This window comes from Rhea americana, unplaced genomic scaffold (genome assembly GCF_003343005.1).
Source record: "Rhea americana isolate MKP2758 unplaced genomic scaffold, rheAme1 scaffold_717, whole genome shotgun sequence".
NCBI classification, from domain to species: Eukaryota; Metazoa; Chordata; class Aves; order Rheiformes; family Rheidae; genus Rhea; species Rhea americana.
In genome coordinates, this window is record NW_028186887.1 from 2,078 (window position 1) to 26,772 (window position 24,695).

At 60.7% G+C, this 24,695-nt stretch overlaps 1 protein-coding gene across 1 annotated transcript in view; it reads left to right on the forward strand.

The window, feature by feature from the left end:
• Positions 1-452: 452 nt before the first annotated feature.
• NUDCD3 (NudC domain containing 3) overlaps positions 453-24,695 on the forward strand; it is a gene marked incomplete at its 3' end in the record, with an annotated part of 28,444 nt that continues 4,201 nt past the window's right edge. The window contains exons 1-6 of the mRNA XM_085321847.1: positions 453-739; positions 2,998-3,314; positions 15,634-15,766; positions 19,505-19,648; positions 23,596-23,784; positions 24,649-24,695. Coding sequence (XP_085177973.1) covers positions 542-739; positions 2,998-3,314; positions 15,634-15,766; positions 19,505-19,648; positions 23,596-23,784; positions 24,649-24,695 — 1,028 coding nt within the window. The remainder of the gene's footprint in view (positions 740-2,997; positions 3,315-15,633; positions 15,767-19,504; positions 19,649-23,595; positions 23,785-24,648) is intronic.

Sequence of the window (24,695 nt, forward strand, 5' to 3'; positions counted from 1 at the left end):
GGGGGGGCTCTGGTGTTTGGGGGGGGCTGCGGGGACCCCTGGCGCCGTGGGGCCAGGGAGAGGGATGCTGTGGGGCTGAGGGGGGGCGGCTGGGCCTGTGGGGCTGCAAGGGGGCACCCACGGACTCCATGGGGCCGGGGGCCCCGTGGGAGGCGCTGCCACCCGGCACCGCCATAACCGCCCCCCGGCGGTGGGGGGGGGTCCCGGTGCGCTGTGGGGCCGCGGTAATGGCGGCAGCGCCCCCCGGACCTCCCCTACCCGCAACCAAGATGGCGCCTGCCGCCTCGGCTGCCCGTCTCGCGGGGCGGCGGCGCTCTAGCTCGGCCTCCGCGCTCGCTGCCTCGGAACCTTCCCGCGCGCGGGCAGAGGTTGGGGGGGAGGGGGGCGGTTTCCGGACGGACCGCTGAGGGCGGCGGGCCGCTGGCGGAAGCGCGGGGGGCGCCGTCGCAGGGACGGACCGGAAGCGCCCGCCGGGCCCGGTTACCGTGACAGCGGCGCGGGGTTTCGAGGCGGGGGAGGGGGAGGAAAGGCCGGAGGCGCCATGGAGGCCGCGGCGGCGCTGACCGACATGTACGACCAAGCGCTGCTCGGCATCCTGCAGCACGTCGGCAACGTGGAGGAGTTCCTGCGCGTCCTCTTCGGCTTCCTCTACCGCAAGACCGATTTCTACCGTCTCCTGCTGCGGCCCGGCGACCGCCTGGGCTTCCCGCCCGGTGCCGCCCAGGCCATGGCCCTCCAGGTACCGCCGGGGCGGCCCCGGGCCTTGCCGCGGCCCTTCCAGGCGCTCTTCTCACCACGCCAGCTCGGCGCCTGGGGGCCTCTGGCCGCGGCCCTGCCCTCGGAGCCGGCCCCGAGGCCTGGTGGCGGCTGGTGGTGCTGGGAAGACCAGTGACCGGGCCCGGCTCATGCTGGATTTAATCCTTGCTGTCACTCAGGGAGCGGGGGAGAGGCGTTCCGGTGCATCCACGCCAGAGTGGATGGCAAGGGTTGTCCTTATGGAAGATGAGGAGCCCCAAGGGGCAGGTGGGACCTGGGAGACCCTYGCCGGAGGCCTTGCTGAGGCCTGATACCCCTCTCGGAGCTTGGGCTGTGGCGAGGGCGAAGAAGGCAACCACCCGCAGCACTTTGGGCAAGCAGGGTTCGTGTTAGGGCATGCCGGATGCTGCTGACCCAAGCTGTGGGAGCTAGGACACCTGGAYGACAGTAGCAGAAAGCAAGAGGAGACTGCGGGCGTCATGCAGAGGGCGAGGAAGCCGATTTTGATCCTTTTTTGCATTGCTGGTAGCAGCTGGAGATGTAGCAAATGCTCCAAACTGTTGTTTGCCCGGCCCAGCCRGGCTGGGCTTGGCATTCTGAAAACTGAGCGCTGATCTCTGACTCCAGGCTGTTATTAATCTGTTATTAATCTTTGTGAGGAGGAAGGAAAAGAGCTGAGAGAGATGGGGGCCTGGCTTGATTTTCTTTTTAGGTGTTAGTCCGCTCGGACTAGCAGTTCTCCTTCCCAGCTCTGGTGGCCTGTGGATGCGAAGCAGAGGCGGACAGGCCCATGTAAGGCCCCGTTCCCTCTCCCTGCGCCCACCTCGGGGCTGCCCGCAGTGGGAGGGAGCCTGCGTCGCCCGCCTGCTCGCAGCTGGCACGTCCCTGGGGTCACGCGCCGCCACGGGACTTTGCCACCCGTGGATTGTGGTGACGAGGGTGGGAAACTTCGCTTGGGTTTCCCCCCCCACACACACACCCCGGGGACTGTTTTGGGCTGTGTGTGAGGAGAAGGAGATGAGTTCGGGGTGTCCCCTGCGTGATCGGGCCTCAGGCTCAGGCTCGTTTGAGCTTTGTTTTCGGTGGGGGTGGGGGACGGCCTATGAATAGCACGTTTGAGTCACGGCCTGGGATCCCTGCCAAGATGTAAGGTAACGCTGTGCCTTGACCTCTCCCAGGGATTTTTGCCCTTTAGACTGATCTTGGCTTCACCTGCTCCTGCCYGGGGTCTGGTCACGGAGCAGCTGCCGCCCCCGGAGCAGCCGCAGGACTATTTTCATCAGCTCGCTGCCAGGCCCAGCGGGCGCTGCCAGCGGGGTGAACGCAGGAAGAAAAAGTCTTGTGAGTTCAAGAGAAGGAGCTGGGGATGGGCGCTGAGGAGAGCCGGGACACAGAGCAGTGGGGAAAAGAAAGAGATTGCAAAGGGAGAGGAGTGGGGCAAGGGGCCGCTTTAGGATGGAATTATATCCTCCTTACCCACCATGCTGCCGGGTGACAGAGAGGGATGGTTTTTCTCTGACAAAGTGCAATTTATTGCCTGAGTTGGTCAGTCCTTATTCAAAATCCTACATAAAGTCACTTTTTTCACTCTTCGCCTTCACTCTTGCTGGCTAAAARTGTCCATTTGGTCTCAGCCAGCAGCCTGCCTGCACCAGGCAGGCTGTCACGTAGTTTGTCTCAGAGGATCTCGTCCTGTTTGTGTCTCAGGTGTTTGGTTTGAGCTTTGGGCTTGCAAACAGCTCCTTAGTTAGCGCTGGAAGGCAGGGCGAGGCAAGGGAAGGTGGGGAAAGGTGTCAGCTCCCTCAAAGCCGCGTTACTAGCCSGGAGTTGAACCAGTGTTGGCGAGGGTGTGCAGAGGAGGCTGTGGAGGTGAGGGAAACTGGTTGCTTTTTGCTGGAATAACCAACCCCCTTTCCTGCAGCGGAAGCTGATGCAAGTTCAGCTGCTGGAACAGGCCCCGAGAAACGATTTCAAAGCAGCTCCTAGGAATCTGGGCTTTATCCAAAGATGTCAGGGCGTTTAATGGGGATGTGCAGCTTTCAAAATGATTGGTGGCTGGTTTCGCTGGTGATTTAAGCAATTTGGGCTTGGCAGGAGTAGACAGTGTGGGGCACAGGGAACCCGGAGAGGGAGAGACAGTGATGTGTGCCCCAAGTATGCAATGAATCTCCAGTCCTTCTCCCCCAGCCTCTTCGCCCGAGCTTGGTGGCTTGACAATCTGCTTGGTTTGCTCTCTTCCAGGCATTCAAAGTCTTTGAGCGGATGGCCCGGCAGGATGATGAGAAGAGACGCCGGGAACTGGAGGCGAAACTGAGGAAGAAGGAGGAGGAAGAGGAGGCCGCCGCAGCGGCGGAGAGGGTGAAAGCGTCCCCCGTGGCTCAGGAGATCGAGATGGAGTCGACGGCGGAGTGCGTGCCCGTGCCGGATGCCGAGGGAGCTGCGAGGCCTCGGGAGGCGGTGACAGCCCAGGACGCAGCCCCGGCAGCACCCAGCTCTTCGCCAGCAGAGGCACCGCAGGCTGCCGCCCCAGCAGAGCCCCGGCCAGCAGAACTGCCCACGTAAGGGTCTTTCTTATGCTACTTCCTTCGTGCCCCCGGCAGCGGGGAGGCGGATGATGGGAGCGGCGAGACCGTGTTAGCTAGCCTGTCTTAGAGCCCTTGTGCTGGGGGGCAGAGGGGCGATCCCGCCCCACCACCGCGGGCTCTCGGCCCTTCAGGAAGGTCTCACGACTTTTCCTTGCGGGCCCCACAGCTGGAGCAGCTGCATAACTTCCCGTGGGAGGGCAGAGAGCTCTGCTTACAGCTAGTTTGGTTTCTCCTCCTCCTTGCTGAAGAGGGGGGAGCGTCAAGTCCCTGCGCCCAACCCCGYGGAGCAGTTTGCTTGAGCTGCTGGCTAAGCCGGTTCACGAGGCTTCCCCCAGCCCCGGCTGCGGTGAGCGGGGTCTCTTTGACGGCGCTCAGCATGGTGTGGTTGAGCTGATGGTCCTGCCTGACCACAGCAGCTCTGGAAAACCAGACGCTGTCCCATAACCCTTTTGCGCAGAAATTCAGTGTCGGATTCTCCTGTTATCCCCTCCTCATCCGTGTCCTGATAGCATGCTGTGAGACGTCCTAGCAGCCAGGTAGGAGCTCGCGTAGATGGTCGTAATACCTGCGCGTTGGTGTGGGCAGGCCTGACTGCGTGACTGGCGGCGAGGCCAGCAGTGTCGTCAAATACTTCTGGCTGGAAGAGACCTCTGGAGGTCTCGGACCCGACTCCCTGCTCAGAGCAGGGCCGACTTTGAGGGTGGATCACATGTTGTGACGTGTTTTCTCTTTAGCTGCGTTCTCTGACCAGACTCGGTTGCTTTCAAGCTGAGCTGAACGGTCTTGTGTTTTAAAAGATGTCCTCGTTTCAAAGTCCGCCCGGGATGTCCGTGACTCTTCCGTCTTGGGTCTGTCCGCTGCCCGGGGGGAGGTTAGCTTCGGCTGGCTGATCCTCGCCTTTATGAACCGCTTACCCGAGCGTGGGATCCTGCGTAGGTTTTTCTGTTCCTTCTCTGTGTGTCGTCTTAACCCCAGTGGTGAAGCCATCGAGTTTCAAGCCCCTGTGTGTCCTTACTGCCTGAACCAACGTTTTGCTTCAGCTGAGGGAGATGCCCAGGTGTTGGTGGACCACGGTCTTCTCTTTCCTTCTCYGGTGTCTCTCCTGGTCAGAGCTACTAGCAATGCCCTAAAAGCATCCTCAGAGTCCTGTATCGATGCACAGCAGCCCCTTGCTGGGTGCGTCTGTGAGGTCTGTTCCTGTTTGAGGGATTAAACTGTTGCAGGCAAAGGGTTATGGGCTCCTCAGGTGGAAGCGGAGGGTAGGAGGAGGGGGGATGGCAGTGCTGTGCCTTCCTCCGGCCCGCGTGCCGCTGCGGTTCGCAGCACGCTCCAAGGGCCCAGCAGCTGCCTTGGCGCAGCAGCGGGGGCTCCTCGCGCGCCCCTCCCGCCCGTCGATGCGCCTGAGGTGAGGGAGCTGGGTGTGCTGGGGCCGAGGAGCCCTCGAAGCAGGGCCTTTGCGAGTGCGTCTTCCCACCGCCTTCCTGCTTGCGCCTGTGGCTCCGCTCCAGTTCATCCCCGCTGTTACCCGAGTGATCCTTGGCGAGGGGAAGCGGTGGGAAGAGAGTGGCGGAGGAGTGTGGCTTGGGCCCGTGATCCTTGTTCTCTGGGCCAGTTTTGCACTCATCTGTGGCGAGAACAAGCCTCTGGGGAGATCCCCGAGGCCGRGGAGGTTTTTGGGGAGCTGTCAGCCAGTGAGATATGGAAGGGATGGACTGAGAGGTAAAACCTYGGAGGCTGCGGAGCAATAACTGAAGGGATCGTTGCGGGGTTGGAGCTTTTACCCTCGGCTCATGGTAAGGCAGCAGGTAGAAAGGAGGGTCCGAGCATGGGAGGAGAAGGGCTGGCGAGGGAAGGGTGCTCGCGTCAGGGGCGAGGCGCCTGCCGAGTAACTTGATCGAAAAGGAAAGGGGAGAAGGACTTGTGCTTAACTCGACCGGTCTGACACACATCGAGCAGGATAAAAATAAGCCAGAAGCCAGAAGTGAAATCACCTGAAAAGCCATGTTCTGCTGCCTGTGCCGGAGCTGTCCTGTGAAAGAAAGATCGTCCCCGGGGCCATCAGTCTGACACCTCTCCCCAGCACAAAATTAACAAGCCAAAAAAAGCCCTGCTAGAGCTGGCAGAGCTCTTCAGCCTTGTTCCTCCGTAGGCTGCATGGCCACAGCTCTGTTTTCAACCTTGTTTTTATCCTAAAAGGAAGTGAGAGGGAGAAGCTTAAGCCCCCGGGTGAGGCCCCATGCAGGAGCGAGCTGAGGCCCACCTGAGCGCAGGCTGCAGTTCACGTTTGTTGTGTTTTCTCTCCGCCTCGTGAAATTTCGACTCCAGCCTTTTGTTGTTGGGGGCAGCCACGTGAAGAAGCTGCCTTCGGCGTAGGTGGCCGAACGAAGGCGCCCTTGTGGCTTCTGCCCTGCCAGATGGGCTATTTTTCCTCCTCGCCAGGCATCTGCTCCTGTTGCCCGAAACCTCGTGGCCCGATAAGGCCGTTGAGACATTCACGGGCCCTTTTGCTGCCTCCTCGATTTGTGCGTAGCTGGATCTCTGTGTAGATGCGTGAGACTGGGCAAAGGAAGCCAAACTGGGCGAGCTTTTTACGGCGCCGTGATTTTGGGGCCAGGAGCCTGCGTTTCCCGGCTAGCCAGACGCAGATAACAGGAAAAAGGTTGTCTGCRTCATCTAAGTAGGGCAGAGAGACCAACAGGTTTATCAAAACGCTGTAGTTGGTTTTGGTGCCTCTGGGGGGCACTGGAGCCCCCCAAAAGGTGGCAAGGACAGGAACAGGCATTCAGGGCACCCCCCGACAGACTATTAATAATTTAACCGGCTGCTTAATTCTGCACAGCCCTTTCTGAGCAAAACCTACAGCCACCAGCCTGGTTATGAAGGCCGCATGAATAATGTGCAGCTCTGGCAGCAAGGATGCAGAAGAGAGATTAAACAGAAATATTTTCCGTCTCCTTTCCTTCCTCCCCCAGATAAGAAAACCTCTGCTGCCCAAATCTATATAAAAACTCGCTCATTCTGTCAACTTCAATGCGCTATAAATGTAGGGCAGGTAACATCCCAGATCTGCCAGCTCCCATCAGTCTTGCTTTGCTCCTGGGTGCTGGGACACGTGTTAGGGAGCATCTAGCGAAGCGTGTGGAGACGGCAGCAGCCTTTGCAAGGCTGCTCTGTAAGAGGAGAGCAAAGCCAAGCCTGTTTTGCAGGCGCAAAGGATTGCTGGTGGGGTAAGAGGCGAGCTCGGCTCCTCTTTCTGGACGGATCTCTCGCAGTCCCTCGCCTCTCGCGTGTTTGAAACGACGGTGATGCGATTCCCCTTCGTTAGGAAGGCTGCCGTGCAAAGGCGCTGAGCGCTGGGGGTGCCTTCGGAGCAGTCTGCGCCTAAGGAGCTAGCGAGGGTCTCCAGAGCTGGGCCGGGGTGGATCGAAGGCTTCCTTCACGCTGCTGGAGAGGCCGGTTCCTCGGCCTGCCTTGCAGTTGCCTTGGGAATGCTCCTCCTCTTTCCCCGGCTGTCGCAGCTTCTCGGGCTCGCCGGGAAGGYGGAGGGGGAGCGCGTGCCCTCCTCACGCCCCCGCCGAGCCGGGGCCGCTCCGCGGAGGGAGCGGGAGCGCGGCGCCGAGGCTGCCTTTGCAGGCCGCGGAGCTGACTCCCCCCCATCTGCTCCCCGAAGCTGTCCCCGCCGGAGCTCAGCTCCTACTTTCCAACACCTCCGCTTCACCCAGCGTCTCCCCCCCCATCCCCTTCCCCCAGCTTGGATTTCAGCCTGCATATATTTGCCACGTAGCATTTAAAATAGCGCCCAGCAACCCACGTGTGGCACTGCACAGCCTGGCCTTGGGGTTCTGCCGGTGCTTGCCGACTCCAGCTCTTGCCAACTCCAGCTCTTGCTTCCCCTCTGCTCATTTCTTTCTCTAAGCCTGAACTTCGCTCTGTGCTTTTCCCATCCTCTCTTGGCTCCTCACCGGAGAGGGCACCTCCRGGCTGCTTGTGTCCCTCTGTTAGAGCCTGGGCTGGACCTGGGAGAGCAACCCGCTAGGAAGAGCAGCAGGGTATTTTCTTCCCAGGTTGGGGAAGCCTCCAAAGAAGGAACTTCTGAGACAAGGGAGGAGCTGATGTAATTGTGCGGGCGATGGAGGCGCCGGGCTCGGGGTCCGTGCCGGGGCTGAGGCATCTCYGGAAGCCTAGAGGGAGACGCGGAAGGGACTTGGGTGCCCGCGGTCTGCGAGCGGCTGGGTGGAGGGCCCAGGGAGCTCTTGCAGCACCTTGTTTCTCGGCTGATCTGCGGCTCTAGCTAAAACGGGCCCTGACCTGATGTTAGTGAGCCCTCGGTGTCTAGCACCGAGCCGATCCTGCTCCTGGGGAAGAGAGGCAGAGGATGGGATGGCCACAGGGACCTGAACCTTTACAGGGGAGGCATCAAGGTCCCTACGGCACTGGCAATGCCAGCGAGGAGTAATTTTGCTTCCCCCAGGCACAGACKCGAACCGCTCATCCCTGACGTGACTCCAGCCCTGCTCCTACCTCTTCCCGTGGCCACAGGGAGCTGCCGGTCCCTCCATCCGCGTAGGACCGCGGCTCGCCTCGGAGCAGCAGCACCTGCATGACCCACTTCGTGCTGGCTTGCTTTGCCCAGCACTCTTGGAGCTGGAAAATTTCCAGGGCTCCGAACGGGAGCGGCGGAACGCCGAGTCCCTGTGAGCGCCGCGCGGGCCGAGGAGGATGGGCAGCGCCTTACCTGCCGGGAAGGGTTTGCAGCTGCTGGGGGAGCACAGCACGGTGCGACTTGTCTTTTGGAGCCAGAGCAGGATGAAATCGGGGCCTGGAGACCTCCGCAGCCGAACCGTGCGTTGACTGCTGCAAACTCCTCCTGCGTGGAGAGAGGAGAGAAGTTGTAGGAAGGGGCTGTGGTGAGAAGGGCTTTGTTTTCAGCTCTGTTTTTTATGGGCTTGGCAGGAAAACCTGTCACTCTTTCACCGTTAGGTGACCTGCGGAGCTGATTTCTGCCACCGCGGTTACTCTGGGGAAGGGTACGAAAAGGCAGCGGCGGCGTTTGCTGCGCCCCATCCCGGCGCCGGGCGGGTGGGCAGAGCCCCGGCTGCCCTGGCACGTGCAGCCTCCCTCCAGGTGAGCTCTCCCCCCACCCCAGGGCCGGCTGCCGCCTGCGGGTGACGTCCCCCCACGCGGTAACTTCCCGCTAAGTGGGTGGCTGCGATCGGCAGCGACCTACAAAATCGCTCGTGTGCTTTGCCGGCTCGCTGTCCCTAGCGAGAGGCAGAATAAAATTGAAGTGAAATGTGTTAATCTGGTGAGCTGACTTCTCCGACGCTCCGGCTTGACCGCTTCTGTTCCCGGAGGCCTGCGCGGCCGCCGTTAACCCTTTGCACGGCACGCCACCGTGGATCCCCGAGGTGACGCAGCAGCGCTTCGGGAAATTTCCAYGAGCCTCCTGGGCGAGTCTAATTCAACTTAGCAACTGCTTGGCTTTGCCGAAAGCCCAGATGAAAAGCAAGAGGAAAAAAAACCCCACGTTACGAGGTGCTTGCAGTATGTTTTTGGAGTGGATCCGTTCTCCTAAGGGGTCATCGCGGGTGCTTGCTGCACCCGCCCGACTTCGAGGCCGGTTTTGTTTGGCTCAGAGGCGACGTTGTCTCGAGCTTTTTCCTAGCGAGGTTTTTCCACGAGCGAGGGTAGGGGAAGGGAGCAGAGCCTCCGTGGTCACTCCTGTTCAGCCTCCAGCACTGTCCAACCCAGAAGCTGGTGAAACCAGTTTGCTTCTCCCGACGACGCCCCTCCTTCGGGCTTTAGCCCTGCCGCGGGGCTGCGCACGGGGAATTCTCCTGGCGCCGCAGAGTCCCCGTCAAGAGCGGGAGCCAGACAGGGCTGTCTGACCTGCGACGGCRAGGCTCCGTCTGGCCCCGTCTCCTGGCTCCAGCAGCGGCACGCGCTCGGGGAAGAGGAGGAGAACAGAACGAGCGCGTAGCGCTGCTTCCTCCGAGTGTTCCCCCCTGCCTCCGACGAATTGCGGTTCGGCAGCTTCCTCGGTTGGAGAGACCTCTTGGTGTTTAATACCCCTCGTTTTTTTTTTCCCCCCTTTTTTCTTTCTTCCTCTCTGAATTTCAGCCCTCGTGAGCCGCTGGTGCCCGCGGCGTCCTGCAGCAAGTTGTTCCACAGCTTCCCGGTGACGGGAAACCCTGCTCTGTGGGATCTCAGCCTGCTTCTGAACCCCTCCTTCTCGCAGCAGGAGGCACGGAGAGTCATCGTTGCCCTTCTCCAGGTTGCGTGAGGGTTTTTTAGTCATACTCTGTCTGTCGCAGCCCCCCTTGCGGCCCTCTTCTTAGGCTGAATCTCGCCCAGAAATGCTTAGTTGTATCTCGCCCGTAGGCGCTTCTCTGCCCTGAACGGTCCTTGGGGCGCGTTTGAGGTTTGCGAACGATGCGTCCGGGTTTTATTGGGGAAAGCAGGAAGCTCCTCTGAATCCACCACGAGGATCCGTAAGTTATCTCCTCCCTGCGTAACGGGGTCTTTCTCGCGACGGAGAGAGGCCGGGCCCCGGTGCCGGGAGAACCGTGTCCGCGCGTAAGCCGTGTAGCAGTGGAAACTCGACTCCTCGCRAAATTCCTCCTTTTCAAAAGGCCGAAGCGCTCGAGCCGAAGATGAGCTTCCCCCAAGCCCTCCGTCTGGCGCGGCCCGCGGACTGCAGCGAGCCTTTCGCAGCTGTTAAGAGATCGGCTGGGGCCCGATTTTGGGATGCTTGAAGGGGGGAACCTGACTCCTCCGGTTCTCGGCTGCTGAGCTCAGCAGCGGAGCGTCAGTTCCCCTGGCACGCGCTGAATCGCTCGGGGCTTCGCTTGCCCTACCAAGGTGCCGATCTCCAAAATTAGGTCCGRGGACCAAAAATAACTAAATTAAAACCTAGAATTCTTTTTTTTTTCTCTTAACAAGCAGAAAATCCCAGGGCTGGAGACTGAGGGACAGCGTGTGCCTGATTCTTATTTAAGAAAGAAAGAGCTGTTTTCTTGCTTTAATACCTTGGCGTTCGCCGAAGGAAGAACTGTAGCGTGGAAACGTAAAGGGAACGCAGGCTTGGCAGAGCCCTGTTACGCYGTCAAATGTCAGGGGCGTACGGGCCAGGTCAGGTCTGCGTGGTGTGGGAAGCTGAGAGTTTGGAAGGCCCCGTTTGCCTGCGCTTGCACAATTCAATCCCGGTAGATTCGTTTGGCCTTATCCCCTTTTTCCAAGGGAGCTATAATTGAATCCAGCCCAGTTTGGCTGCGCGTCGGTCTCTCAAAGGAGACCTCTGAAGCCCAAGGTTGTGTAAGCTCTATGCAAACAATGAAGATCTCGGGGGACTTTCCCTAACAGTAGCGTGTCCTGCTGTCCTTGACCTAAATTTCCCAGCAGTAGCGAAATCTAGCCCTCTGGTGACAACTCCGAAGCTCTCCTGCGAGCTGGCGGTGGCATTTAAACTAGCCTAATGTCACTGAGTTGGCTCTGTTGAATGGCTCCATAAATAACTTGGAAATCAAAAGGGAAGGCTAAAAGCTCCCCTGAAGAGTGTGAGCTGGAGAAAGAGCAAACCGCTCATCTGGCTAGCCTAGCGGGGAGAAGGCAAGAGCCTCTTGGTCCCGATGCACGAGAAAGGGCAAAAGGGGACGTGGGGTCTCCAGCTGCTTGGGGTTGGGTGGATGCCTTGTTGCGCTGGGCAGCAGAGACRTTGTCTCACGCATGTTGTGCGGCGGGCACCTCTCTGCCTTGTACCCCGGGCAACCTTGGCCCCGTCTCCTCGCAGCAGCTTCCGAGCTTAACGATGAAGGGCGAGTTGTCTTGGTGCTTTCTGCTGCCTTTTCGGTTGCCGATCCCATCAGGGTGGTGAGTTCGAGCCCTGAAGCTCACTGAAGGAGAAYGGACCTCGCTGCTGGCTGGAGCCCGGGCGGCACAGTTGAAGGTTGCTCAGGATCATGCCCTAGTCTTGGGGGTAAGGGAGAAGGCTTTGGCTGCTTCCTCTGGCATGTCATTTTTTCCATCTTTTTTTTGTGTGTGTGTGCACACATCCACTGGCTCGAACTCATCTCAGTTTTGAGAAGCCTGCTGCCACCTTGGAGACGCGTGATCAGGAGCTCAGAGGATGGGGTAGGGAGGCAGCTGTGGAAGCACTGAAGAGCTTGTGTCCATCGTGGGCGCGAAAGAGCCCTTCCAAAAATATACATGGAGCATTTTCCCCCACCAACTCAAGCGCACCTTCATTAGACGTGGCCGGAAGAGACCCCGAGGGTCCGTAGGGCCCTGGGACCCATCGGAGGCCAGCGCCGTGCTGGAGGCTGGAGCTTGCTGACACCGGGAGAAACGTGGAGCGGATCTCGACGCTTGTTCACTGCGCTGAGCTGTAAGAGGGAAGCGGTTGGTGTTCAGCTTTGCCGAAGACCTAATTAACTGAAGCGTCGTGTACGAAGGAAGCTTTTATGAAGCCCCGAGTGCCTCCAGGACTCCGGYGAAGGCGCTGAGACCCGGCGGTAAGCCTTCCTTACGCCTCGCTGCTTCTCGGCCAAAACCAAGAGAGAGCAAATGTAATGGAAGGGGTGACGGGGRGCGGGGGGAGGATCCTCCTCGGCTTCCTGGCAAAAGCAGCAAAAAGAGCACGACCGGGGTTTTTTCCTACAGCCCTCCTCGGAGGTTAAACCTGCGGCTTCTCCACCCGTCGCTCGGCTGCTCCAGCACCCTCCGGTGTGCGTTGGGACCCTGAAGAGCAGAGGGCACATTTGTCCCRCGTCAAAGTCACCTTAAAAGCTGATCTGTTTTCCTTCTCCTGCCGTGGTCCTGGCAGAAGCTGGTTCATGCAGGTCTTCCCGCAGCTTGAAGYGGCTTTGAGCTTTCCCGCGGCCGTGCTGCCAAGCGGGAGGCTGCGAGCCGGGAGCAGGTGGTTTTCTCCCTGGAAATCTAGATGCCGGTACTGGCGTTGGTGCCGCAGCGCGAACGCGGCCCGTGTGTGACGATGCGGAGATGGCCCTGGCGTCTGCCTGCCCTGCTTGGCCGGCCGTCGCCCGAATGCAAGAGGTCGGAGGTGTTGCGGAGAGGCTGCCGGCTTTGCCCCGGGCGCCCATGCGTCGGCAGCAGCTTCTCCTCCCCAATTTGCCTCCTGGAGTCGAGCTGAACTACGGTGACGGACGCCGCTCGCTCCGGGAAGGGGATCGGCGGCGGCCTCTTGGCAATGCTGCGGAGGGGTCACGAGCGCCYGGCAAGGCGCAACCCCCACCGGAGCTCGACGGTCTTGGGCCGCTAGCAAAGCCCCGTGACCGTCTTCAGGAGACGCCGAAGAACCCCGAAGCCTGCAGCAAACCGAGCTGGGCGGCCAGCTCGTGCCGTGCTGGCCGGAGGCGCTGCAAGTTGAAGCCGTCGGGGCTGCCRTGCCCAGCTACGTGAAACCAGGGTGGGATTTCCGTCGGCCTGCCCCCGATCGTGGGCTCGCACGGCGCCCCGAGCAGAGATCCTGCCTCTGAAAGCTGAGGCGCTCCGGGATGGCTAAGCGGATAGATTTCCTTACATAGGTTTGAAACCCTTTTTTTTCTTTTTACATATATATGTATATATATATATAAAAAGTAATCAAACAAGTCGCCTGGGATTAGTCCTTCCCGTGGCACGTGCTGACCTCTGCTCTTCGCTCCGCTGTCGGCGGCGGGCTGACGGACAGCCGTAGCGCTCCCGCGGTGCTCTGTCTATTGCTCAACTCTTGCAGTCTTGCCTTGCAAATCCGTAGTAAAGAGGAACTCTAGGAGCTGCCTTACTTCTCCTATAAAATATTAAATCCTCCAGCATCCAGTTCTTGCTCTTGTTCTATGCTCAGGGCTGCTGCTACAGAGCCGCGGCTGAAGCTTTTGCTTTCCGAGAAGGGAAATGCAGGGGGGAAAAAAAAGGGAAAGAAATCCATGGYGATGTGCGCGGAGCGAAGGGGAAGCTCGGGCCGTGCAAGGTGGGGGAAAGGCTTTAACGGCGGCGCCGCGTGCAAAAGGGGGGAAAAAAAGGAAAAAAAAAAGGAAAAAACCCAACCCAGCTTGGCTGCTTCGCGCCGGTGCGTTGTTAAAGGTTTCACCTCCCCCAAAATGACACATTTGCGAGCGAAAATAGAACAAGACAGAACACACAGAGCCGCCCACCGCGGCCCCGCCACCGCGCAGCCGAGCGCGAGCGGCGCCCGAGCCTCGCTGCTGCAAAGCCGAGGCTGCTTCGCCCTCCCGCTCCGGCGCCCCCGGCGCCGGGTCCGGCTGGAGATTCGGCGCCCCGGCGGCCGACCGGGCCCATCGGTCGTCGGCCGCCGCGCTCGCCAGCCGCCCTCTGCTTTTCCCCCCAGCTCTCCTACTCCCCCCCGGGGAGCTGCTGGCCGCCCGGCGGGGTTGAGGATGGAGGGATGGAGCCGGCCGGCGGCGAGGAAATTCTCTCGCCCGCTGCACGGTGGTGCTGTTGAAGCGACGCGGAGAACGTGCTCGACCGGGAAAGGCGCCTTCTCGCTTCCCGGCCTCCTTTCCGAGGAGGCCGAAGGAAACCGCTTCCCGGCCGGCAAGGCTGCGTCCAGGTTTTCGAACTGCCGCCGGCGTGCGGGGTGTCGCGTGCCGAGCGCAGTTGGACCGGGCAAGGATCTGGATTGGAAAATCTTCCCCCTCCCYCCCGAAAAAGGCAGGAGCGCTTCGGGAGGTGGGAGAGATGGCAGCCTCCTGCCGGAGACGTGTGACTAGGCTGAGGCTGGCGTTTCTTACCCGAAATCCCGAGCGTCCCTTGGCTCGAGAGCAGGAAGCTCAGTTTTTGCCAGGGGATTTGTCATGCCGCCGTGCGATTCCTACGCTCGGGCACGAAACCATCCCCTTGGCTTTCCCATCTGGGCCGCTGGGGKTTTTTTTTCTGAGCAAAAGGAAGGCCGGCCGGCGTTCGGGGCCGTCGCTTCCCCCCGCGCGGGGTTGCGGTGGAGGCGGCGGCAGCGGTGGGAAAAGGGATGCTGACGGGGAGGCGCGGGASCCGCGCTAGCCCCCTCGCCGCTGCGGGGTCGACGGAGGAGGGGGGCAAAAAGCATCGGAAAAGGCGGCCCCGCGCTTTTCCCTCTCTCGCCCTCCAGCCCGTTCGCCTCCTACGAGCCCGGGGGTGGTTTGGGAACCRCCAGCTGGAGCCAACCGATGAGAGCGCCGGTTCTCCGCTGCCATGCCAACCCCCATCTCCATGGCAATGGGGACCCAATGGGCGACCGCCGGGCGAGGGCAAGATTTGGGGGAAAAAAAAGAAAAGAAAGGGGGGGAGAGGAAAAAAAACACATAACCCCCCCCCCCCCAGCCCCGCGGGAATCGCCGCTCTCGGAGCTGGCCCGGCAGGCAGCCCGGGGCGCTCCTTTGCGCCAGCTTCGCTTCTCGGTGCCTCCGGAAACTGGGTGCTTTTCGATGCGGCGGGTAAAAAAACCCAAACCAGCGAAATAACCCTTCAACATGCCCATTGAAATCGTCGGGGGGGGGGGACCAAAAGAGCAAGAAGAGAACAAAACACAAGAGCGCGTGCGTACGCACGGAGCCTTCCGAACGGTTTGAAGCTGAATTTAGTTAAAAAAACCCAGGGATCTTACGTAAGCCCCGGCGGCGCGGGAAGCCGCCCCCGCTGCCTGCCTGCCCGGGACCCCTCGGCATTGGGGGGGTGTCGAGGAGGGGGACGAGGTCCCCGGGGCAGGTCCGCCGTCTCCCGGGCCCGTTCGTCCCCYGTTCCCCTCTTACGTAACGCCGCTGTACAGCTCCGGCTTGGGGACGAGGTGCGTACGAAAACATTTTAAAATAACTCTGCCTTTTGTTAGCGCCGCGGCTATCTTTAGAAACGGTCTGATTTGATTTCCGAGCGGGGAGGTTTCGATGGGATGGATCCTTCGCCCGCYGGCGATTTAAAGGGGTGTGGGTTTAATGCCGAGCCCCTTTTCTTGGCCATATTATGGCTAATAAATCCCGTCCTCCCCCTGCCACCAAATCTCTCCTCGTTTTTTCTCTYCAAATTCCTGCAGCCGGAAGCGGCTGATTTTCGCTCCGAGAGTTTCTCGTCAAGCCCGAGCCCTCCTGCCAGTGCCGAGCAGGACGACTCTTCCTGTCTTGGACCTGCCGATCCGAACTCTTCCTGTCCTGGGGGAAAGGCTGAGYGTTAACTCGAAGCATTAAGGATGCTGTCAGGCTGGCTCTGCCCTCTTTCTACTTCCTATATCCTTCCCTCAAGTTTCTTGCTCTCTCCGCGCTCCGATCTGTTGGCCGCTTAATGCCTCTCTCCTTTTCTTCCTCCCCAGGAGACAGGAGCAGTTCCAGACGAATCCCGACAGCTACAACGGAGCCGTGCGAGAGAATTACGCCTGGTCCCAAGACTACAGCGACCTGGAGATTAAAGTGCCGGTGCCCAAGCACATCGTAAAAGGCAAACAGGTAAACCRGCTCGAACGGTTCGTCTTCCGACGTCTCCTTTTCCCTCCGGAGGCCCAGCTTTCCTGGGAAGCTGCTTGGAGCGGGAAGCAGCGCGTTATCTAAGCTGCCGGAGGCGGATAGTTTGGGGACGGCTAACTCCTTCCCCGGTTATCCGAGCTGCCGGAGGTGGATAGTTTGGGGATGGATGCTCCTTTCCCAGTAGCACTCTCTGCCTTGGAGCGTCTCTTGCCTTTCCTTTGCAGCGGGAACGGCTGGGGCAGCTCTGGCCCGCAGGAACGGGGGGAATCGGAGCAGGCCCGGCCCCTTGCGGGACTCGACCTGCATCGCGGCTCCGAATGGARGGGATCCGGGCCCGGCGCCCAGCCCGGCGAGCCGGCCCGGCCGCCCTCGCTGCTGCGTGCGGGGCACAGGGCAGCCCTGCCTCGCTCCGCGGGTCCGAGCGGGAATGTTWCTTCTTTCTTACTTTACTCATAGCTGCAAGCAGTCACGTTGCTTTTCCTTTGCCACTCCTGTTCCCTCCTGTCCCTTTTCTCCCGAGGAACGTCGCAGCCCGGAGCCGTGGCCTGGGCCTTTCACGTACCAACCGCCGAGGCTCACTTGCACCCCGCGGTCACGGGGGCAAGTGAGCAGCTACGGGGGGTGGGGGGGAGGGGGAACACGCCTACGAGTGGGCTTGCGGACCCGGGCGCTTGCGCTCTCCTTGCCGAGCGCTGCCCGCCCCGCGGTCCCTTCTGTATTTTTCCGTTTGGGAAGCGCGCGCTCCCCCACCTCCCATTCCCCTCCACTTGCAGGGCGCCTGGAAACGAGCACGCTTGGGTTTGCTCGCTGGCTCCAGCCTACACAGCTCCCGAGCGTGCCAAAAGAGTGTAATTGGCAGCAGCAACCCGGCCTGGAGGGGTGATGGAGTGAGCGGCTGCCACAGGGACAGCAGGGGGACCGCGAGCTGCAGCTTTCCCAGTGGGTCGCTCCAATAAAACTGAGCCATTTCTTGGAAGCGTTCAGGGGTGCCCGGAGGGATGTTCCATCCCCTCCGCATCCGACTGCACTCAGGATGCGTCGCCTTTGCCCAGGGAAGGGCCCTTGCGCCAGGGCTCTTGCCTGCTTGGTCCTTTTCCACCATCCCCYCCGGAGCCACGGAGGCCTGGCAGGTTCCTAACCTCTCCGCCGCGCTGCGAGGGCGGACGGATGTCTCCCTCGGGGCAGTGCACGCGTGCCGGGGTCCCTCGGCAGCCGAGTTTTCATTTTAAGGAGATTCTTTAAAATCTCTTCCAGCCTTGGGCAGGGAGGGGGGGGACTGCAAGCAGATAGGCTGGGTCACGGGCCAGAGCGGGGCGATTCGAAGCGATTTTAAAACCRGATAGACCTAGGGCTTGTTGTCGATGGGCTCTTGCAAAACAGAAGCGTTCTCCTACGTTCACCATGCAGCTTCATGTTTTCCAAAAATTATCAGTCTCTCGGCCTCTGCCTGCCAAGGCGAGATTAAAAATCTCCCCCGTTCGCTCCCTGGGCTCCGAGCGTGCCCGGCTCTGATGCTGCTCAAAAAAATCTTACTTATGGCACTTTTTGGATGCAGTCTGTTGCTATGGCGCATTAGCGCTCGGGCAAGCTGGCRGGTTCGCCGTAAGGAGCTCCGCAAAGTGTCCGCGGAGCGGGAATGGGAGACGGCGTAGGTGGGAGCATCTCCCTCCACCGTCTCCGTCTCTCCGCTCTACCCAGGGGTGCAGCGGGGGGCGGATGGGGAAGGGGGGGGGCGGGTGCGTATATCCGAGCGCTTCCCCGGCGCTTAAATAGAGATAACGCCGCCAGCTTCTCTGTTCCTGCCCGGCTCAGAGGAAAACGAGCTAGTTTGGTTCCCCGGGTTGTGTTTGCTTGTTTGATGTGCGTGGGCGGCTGTGGGCGTTTTAGCGCTCGCGGATTACTGCGGTGGGAGGCCGCGGCAGAGAGCCGGGCCCCACGTCGCCCCRCGGGCGCCCGCTGGAGCGGGGATGCCGAGCAGAGGCGATTTCTTCATTTTTAYTTTTTATTTTTTTTCCCTGCCGGGATGAAGGCAGGCCGCTGTCRCCGCTCAGGCTCCCGAGCCCCTCCGGATCCGCGTGCCGAACGTGGCCTGTTTTTGCGCTAGGCGTGGGGAGCGGCGGCTATTCCGATTGCTTCTCGCTCTTGATCGATCGGGAAGGCTGCTGGATTAAGGCTGCCCTGTTTGGCGCTCTCCTTGCATCTGGGTTTCTCTGCTGCTTCTCCAGCCCCTCTTCCCTGCTCCCCCCACCACCACCACCTTCGTATCCCACCGGTGCCGTCGGAGACGCGAGGAGGCATATTCTAGCTGCTTTATTAAAACCAATAATCTTTCCTGGCGTGTTCCCTGGCCCCAGCCGCCTCCTCCTCAGCATCCCTAATCGTGTTTGAAACATTGCAGCAGATTTCCTCTGGCCCTGGATTGCTTGTCCAGACCTGCTTGCTACCTAACATCTTGCCGTTCCCAGAGGTCCCTTGAAGACGTCCCTCAGCCCCGAGCGCTGCCTTGTGCGGCTACCTCGGAATAAAACACGTCTCAAATTTCACTCTTCCCTGCCTCATCGGATCCCGTTGCTGCGTCTTCAGGAGCTCCGTGGGGTCCTTGGCGTCGTCCCCCTTATCCAAGACCCTCCGTGCCTCAAGGGAGCCCCTCCAGAAGATGGCTGGGGGGGGGTCACCGTGCTCAGCCGCCTGCCGTGCCGAGATGCTGGAGCGTGTAACTACTCGCGCCGCAGGATCGGTGGCGGCGAGCAGAGCCCACTGCCCGTGGCCTCGTGCCTTTCCAGAGATGCTGGAAAGCCAGAGCTGCTTTCGCAGGGACCGTCCGAAAAACCCGAGCGTCCTCTCCGCGTCCTCCGGCCAGACCCGGCGAGTGCCGCTCGGGAGAGCCGCTGGCGGCTGTGGCTCCCGCCGGCCCAGCTCGCGCACCCGTGGCAGCCCCGGCCCGCTCCGCCGCCGAGGCGGCGCCGGCTCCGTGGCGCGTGCGTCCGCTCGCTTGCGGCAGTTGTTGGGTGGTGGTGGTGGTGATGAGGGGGGAGAAAGAGCTTCGCGCGCGCGGCATCGCTCCGGCTCTTGCCTGCGTGGAGCTAGTGAGTCACCGGCAATCTCCTAGGTAATGGATAATGTAATAACATTTCAAATGAGGTCTGCAGAGCGGCAGGAAGATCTGGGGGAACTCTGGGAGAGAATGCAGGCAAATCTAAACCGCAATCTCCTCCTCCTCCCGGGGCCGAGAGACGGGGCAGCGCCTGGGCACACGCAAACCTGCCCCGGTCCCCGCGGGCGCCCGGTCCTCCCCCGGCCGGGCTCCGCGTTCGCTGCGGCCCGGGGCTGGCGGGCAAGGAAGGACCTATGGTCTCTTTGGAGACCGCCGGCGCTGGCATGCCCAGGCAGCAACCTGCCTCCGTCCCCCTTTCCCCGGGCAGGGAGAAGTGTCACCTCGGCGGCGGGTCCGAGCAGGGTTGCCCATATGGCGGCGGGAGGCCCCCGTGCCTCGCCGGGGAGCCCTGGCCAGCTCGAATCCCTCTAGCTCTTCCTTTCTCCCCTGAGCCATTGCCGCTTGCTCCGAAACAGCAGCGGGATTCCCACCCTCCCGCTACCCGCGGAGCCGATAGCTCTTCTCTCTCTCTCTCATCCCCGGCGAGTGCACTTGACCCCGCGCGTCAACCCGCCCGGCGAGAACGCGCGCGGGAACCTTCCTCCTCCTCTTCTCTGTGTTTGCAGGTGGCTGTGGATATCAGCAGCGGCACGATTCGCGTGGCGGTGCTGGAGGGCGGCAGCCAGCGCGTCCTCATGGAAGGCAAGCTCACGCACAAGATCAACACGGAGAGTTCCCTCTGGAGCCTGGAGCCGGGCAAGTGCGTTTTGGTAAGGGGCGTCTGCTCCGGCTGCTGTCCCTGCGCCTTTGCTCGCAGCTGCTCCGGCCTCGAGCTGGAAACTCGGAGCAGTTGCAAGTTTGAGCCAGATCTGGACGTGTCCCACGCTGGCTTTCCCTGGCTCTACCCACGCAGCATCCCGCTCAATCTCCCATTGCCCATGTGCGTCCCAGTCGTTGTTGCTGGCCTGGAGCTCATTACCAACAGGTTTCCAGCTTCGTTATCCCGTTTCCGGAGTGTGCCGGCAGTCCGGGCTATGTGGCGCAATTGCTGCTGCCAGGCAGGCTCTGTCCCCAGGGCTGTCCCCCACCGTCAGAGTTGTCGTGGGACAGCAGACGGACTCCCAAAGCCAAGCTTCCCTGGGGTGAAATCAAGTGGGAATTTCCTGCTGGATGCAGAAGTCCAGAGGGAAGTGCACGGAGATGCTTTGCAGGTGTTGCCCAGCCGCTCTGGATCAGAATGGATGTAACCCAGGACGGTTACGGCCTGACGGCAAGAGCGTGAAGTTGYTGCGAGAGAGAAGAGCTTCTCCAAATCCGGTGGGCCGTGGAGAGGGCATGAAACAGGAAGCGATGGCATCACCAACTTGCGTTTTTAAGACGTTCTTAAGCTTCTTGCAAGTTAGTCGATGCRTGAAGATAACCCTGGGGAAGGAGCGAAGCCTTATTCAAGAGGAACTGCCCCGACGGATGGCTGCTCTGCAGCACGAATGGCAATTCCGGGTGCCTGTCCCCAGGATCAGCAAGGGAGGCGATGTTTATTAAATATCCAGCTCCGGAGGAGGACGGGAAGAGCGCGCGGGTGGAGCGAGACTCGGGGGCCTTCCGGAGCGTCCCCGGGCAGCGAGGGGAGTCGTCCYGTTATCTCCAGCCGGAGCTGGCTCTTGCCTCAAATTAGCGCGAGCGCAGGGTTGTGAGGATCTCCAGCTGGCTGCCAACATATTGATGGTGGGATGAGATTTCACTTGAAGAATTGTAAGGTAACTGGAGCAGAGTGAGTAATTCTCACCCGAGAGCGTCTCCTTTTCCCAGGCGCCGAGTAGCCGAAAGTGGTTTGCGGAGCCTTTYGATTCATTCATCAGCAGGCATCCAACCTCCTGTTAATGAACCRCTTCGCTGCGGCTCTTGGGAGGGGATTCGGACGTGAGCCGGTCGGGTCCTGCTGGAGCACCAGGGACCGYGGCGGACGAGGGCGTACGGGCCCTTGCCCTGTTGGAATTTGCACTGCCGYGTGTTAACGCAGCTCCCGGTGAATTCCCAACGCAGCGGTCGGGAGTTTCCCCTTCCCGACAGTTGCGGCGAGGTGCCAACTTCTCATCTGGGACCAAGAAGAAGGCATCTCCCAGCGGCGTCGGAGATGTGGCCGAGATCGGGCTCACAGAGTGCTGGTGGTGGAGTCACCCAAGGAGATCCTGATGTTCTTGGAAGGTATCACTGTTTGGGGCACTTAAGAGGCTCTGTCCCAGAGAAAAACCTACGAGCACTYGAGTTTCTTGATCCTTTAAACAAGGGAGTCCCTTCGGCGGAGGTCGGTCCGTATGCTGATGCTCCGTGGAGGCAGAAGCTGTCCTGCTTGGTCTTGTCCCTTGTGAAAGTCTCTSCTTGCTGTGATCACGTGCAGCGTTTTCATGGGAACTGTTGCGTCCCATATGCTCCTGCAGGACACACTGAGAGTCATGAGGATCTGTGCGTTTTCCGTGCCTTTTGCTGGCTCTCATTAACTGGCCTGTGTTCTCCCCATGGCCTCTTATCTTGAGAAGCAGCTGAGGTTAATTTGCCTCCTAACCCCTCCTGGCTCTGCTCTTCCTCTCCTATCTGGTGTCCCTATGAATTTCTCCTCCTCGCCAGGCATCTTTCCATCATCCATATAGTCCTCAGTGCCTTCCCGCTTCCTGGCACCCAAGTCCTTTCTCCTCCTCCTCYGCGCTGCCCTTGTGTCCTGCTTGACGCGGTTCGCCCTGCCGCTGCCTGTGCTCGGCATCGACCTGGTTTTCATCCCGCCCTTTGGCACCTTTGTGGCTTGCACGAGTGTCCGACCAAGGTTGAAACCCGGCGGGCGCCGTTCCGAAAGCCGAGGCTCCGGCCGCCTCCGCTGGCCTGACATCGTGTCCCCGGCTCATCCCGCTGCCGGGGGCACCTTGCTGAAGCCCCCCGCAGTCCTGGGTACGATCCCCRCGTGCTCCCTTCTCCGTTGCACCCGCTCGCTTGTCAAAAGCGAGATGAAAATAGATTTGCATGAGCTCGTTTTAGAAATCTCCGCTGGGTGTTGTGCGCAACACGTTTTGGGATTATTTTCGTTGTCAAGGGTTCTTTTTTTTTCTTTCCGTTCCCTCTTTTATTCTCCTCCTCTCCGACATTTGTTATCCCCGCTCAGGTTTTTGTCACCAAGTCCTGCCTTGAGCAGCTATTAAAGCCTTCAGCTTGTCACCCTGTGAGCTGCGAGGCCGAGTTAATGATAATCTGCGGTGCTCTCCCTTCTCCCTAACCTCCACGTGTTGTTGGAAACGCTGCTGGCTGCTTTCTTAGCACCTCTAAACGGCTCTGGCCCCTGCCGACTTTTGGGGGCGACCGTTGCCATTGTTGCTTCCCAAGAAAAGGAGCTGGCAGGAGGCTGGTTTTCCAAGTTGCTCCCCCCGCTGCGCTTCTCTTCCCTCCCGCAGCTGTGCTGAGCTGCCCCTTCCCTGCCCGGCGCCTTGGCTTCGTCCGGCTGAGCTGGTGGCCGGGAAACTTGTAGCGGCAGCTTCAAGTRTGGGCAAAGCTTTTGCTTGGAGGAAGGAACATCATCAGGGCAAGGTTTGTCCTGGTGGAAAAAAGCCTGTYGCATTCGTGAAGCCCCGCTGGGTTCCTGGAGCACTCGCCTGCTGAGGACGYGGCCTTGCGGGGCGCTGGTGGCCCAGCGCTGGAGCTTCTCTCCTGGTCCACACGTGGCTGAAGCTTGTGGGACATCTCGCCTCGTCTGGACTGAATGTTACGAGATCTCAGCCTTGCTGTGCCCAAGCTCTTGATGAGGTTCCTTGCCAGCATCTCCGTCACCTTAMGCTCTTGTAGCCCATGTGCCAGGCTGAATCGCTGGAGGACGTCAACAGAAAGGTGTCCAAGAAAGCAACCTCCACCCATGGGTCCTGCAGTGAGATTTGGACCCATCTGCAGCAAGCCCTCCAGAGCTGCATGAAAGCGTGAAACCCTGCACTGGAGCCCATGGCAAGAGCTTTGCCGTGGCCCGCGGGCAAAGGAGAAGCTCGAGGTTTGAAGGTGCCGCTTCCGAGCGAGTCCCGCTTCTGACTTTCAATTCTCCCTCCCTCCCAGGAATAAGAGCAAATCGCCRGCTGTGGAGGTTAAGCAAGGACAGTTTGCGAAGCCCTCGGCTTGCTTTGCCTGGCACGGGGGGCAGGCGGCCCTCAGGCTGGGGGGTCTGCAGAGCCGGCCGAAGCGGTGGAGAAGCCCGGCGCTAAGCCTCGAGCTGTTTGGCTTCCTCTGGAGAAACTCAACTGTGCAATTAAGAGAAGAACAAGCCCGCTCATCTCACCGGAAAAACTAACGCCTTCCCAGAGCTGGGATATTTTCCCGGCTCTGCTCTTCCCGAGGGATTAAGCCCCAGCCGCCTCCTCTTGCATTAATTGGTTCCTTTGCTTCKCACCGGAGAGAGACACGCGGCTCCATAACTTTAATGGCTGCCCGCGTTTCCCCCTCCGGAGCCGCTGAGCTTCTGGGGAGGTTTCGCTAAATTGTCTTGTCTGGCTTTACTGATGACTTTGCAGCGCCGCCGCCGAGCACCGTAAATCCTCCCGGCTGCCGGGCTTCTTGCTTAAATAACGCGGAAAGAAGGAAGCGGGTTGAGGGGGGACAACACATGACGGGTCCCCAGGTGGGCGTGGGGGTGAGGGACGAGGCGGTGCCACGCTCCCCGTCTCGTGCCCTGACGCCGCTGCGTGGTCCCCAGATCAACCTGAGCAAGGGCGACGAGTACTGGTGGAATGCCGTCCTGGAGGGCGAGGAGCAGATCGACATTGACAAGATCAACAAGGAGCGCTCCATGGCCACGGTGGACGAGGAGGAGCACGCCGTGCTCGACCGCCTCACCTTCGACTACCACCAGAAGCTGCAGGGCAAGCCACAGAGCCACGAGCTGGTAGGTGTCCTACATCCCCACCTGGGGCCACCTCTGGGCCATTTGGTCGGTGTCCTCCATCCCCGCTTGGGGCCACCTCTGGGCCATTGGTAGGTGTCCTCCATCCCCACCTGGGGCCACCTCTGGGCCATTGGTCGATGTCCTCCATCCCCACCTGGTGTCAACTCTGGGCCATTGGTCAGTTTTCTCCATCCCCACTTGGGGCGACCTACAGGCCATTGGTAGGTGTTCTCTATCCCCACCTGGGGCCACCCSTGGGCCATTGGTAGGTGTCCTCCATCCCCACCTGGGGTCGCCTCTGGGCCATTGGTAGGTGTCCTCCATCCCACTTGGGGCCACGTCTGGGCCATTGGTCGGTGTTCTCCATCCCCACCTGTGGCCACCTACAGGCCATCGTGCCATGTTCTCTGGGTGGCCGATGGACACCACAGCTGGGTGCCCAGCGCGGGCCGCAGTGATGCCTGCGGCATCTCTGGGGACAAGAGGACACCCACTCCTCCTCTTGTTCCCGCTGCCCATTGCTGGCACCAGCCCCATCTCCTCAACTGGTGATGGGACCAACATCACGGCATGTCCCTCCAGAGGAGCCAGTCTGTCCGCTCCGGTTGGGCTGGGGGGCGGGACAGCAGGACAATGGAAATGGGTGGCCTTCATAGGTGGCCCAGTGGAGCTGTGCCTGGTGGCCTTCACCAAGGTCCTGCTGGATGTGGCTTGGTGGTGGTGGCCTTCACCAAGGTCCTGGCAGACGATGGGAGCAGAACGGGGCGGGGGGGCGGCATGGTGGCGGGTGCCCCAGGCGCGAGGCCAGCCGGGCCGGGCGAAGCTTTCGGCCTCACCGCAGCGGCRCCTCTCGCCTCTTCGCAGAAGGTCCACGAGATGCTCAAGAAGGGCTGGGACACCGAGGGCTCCCC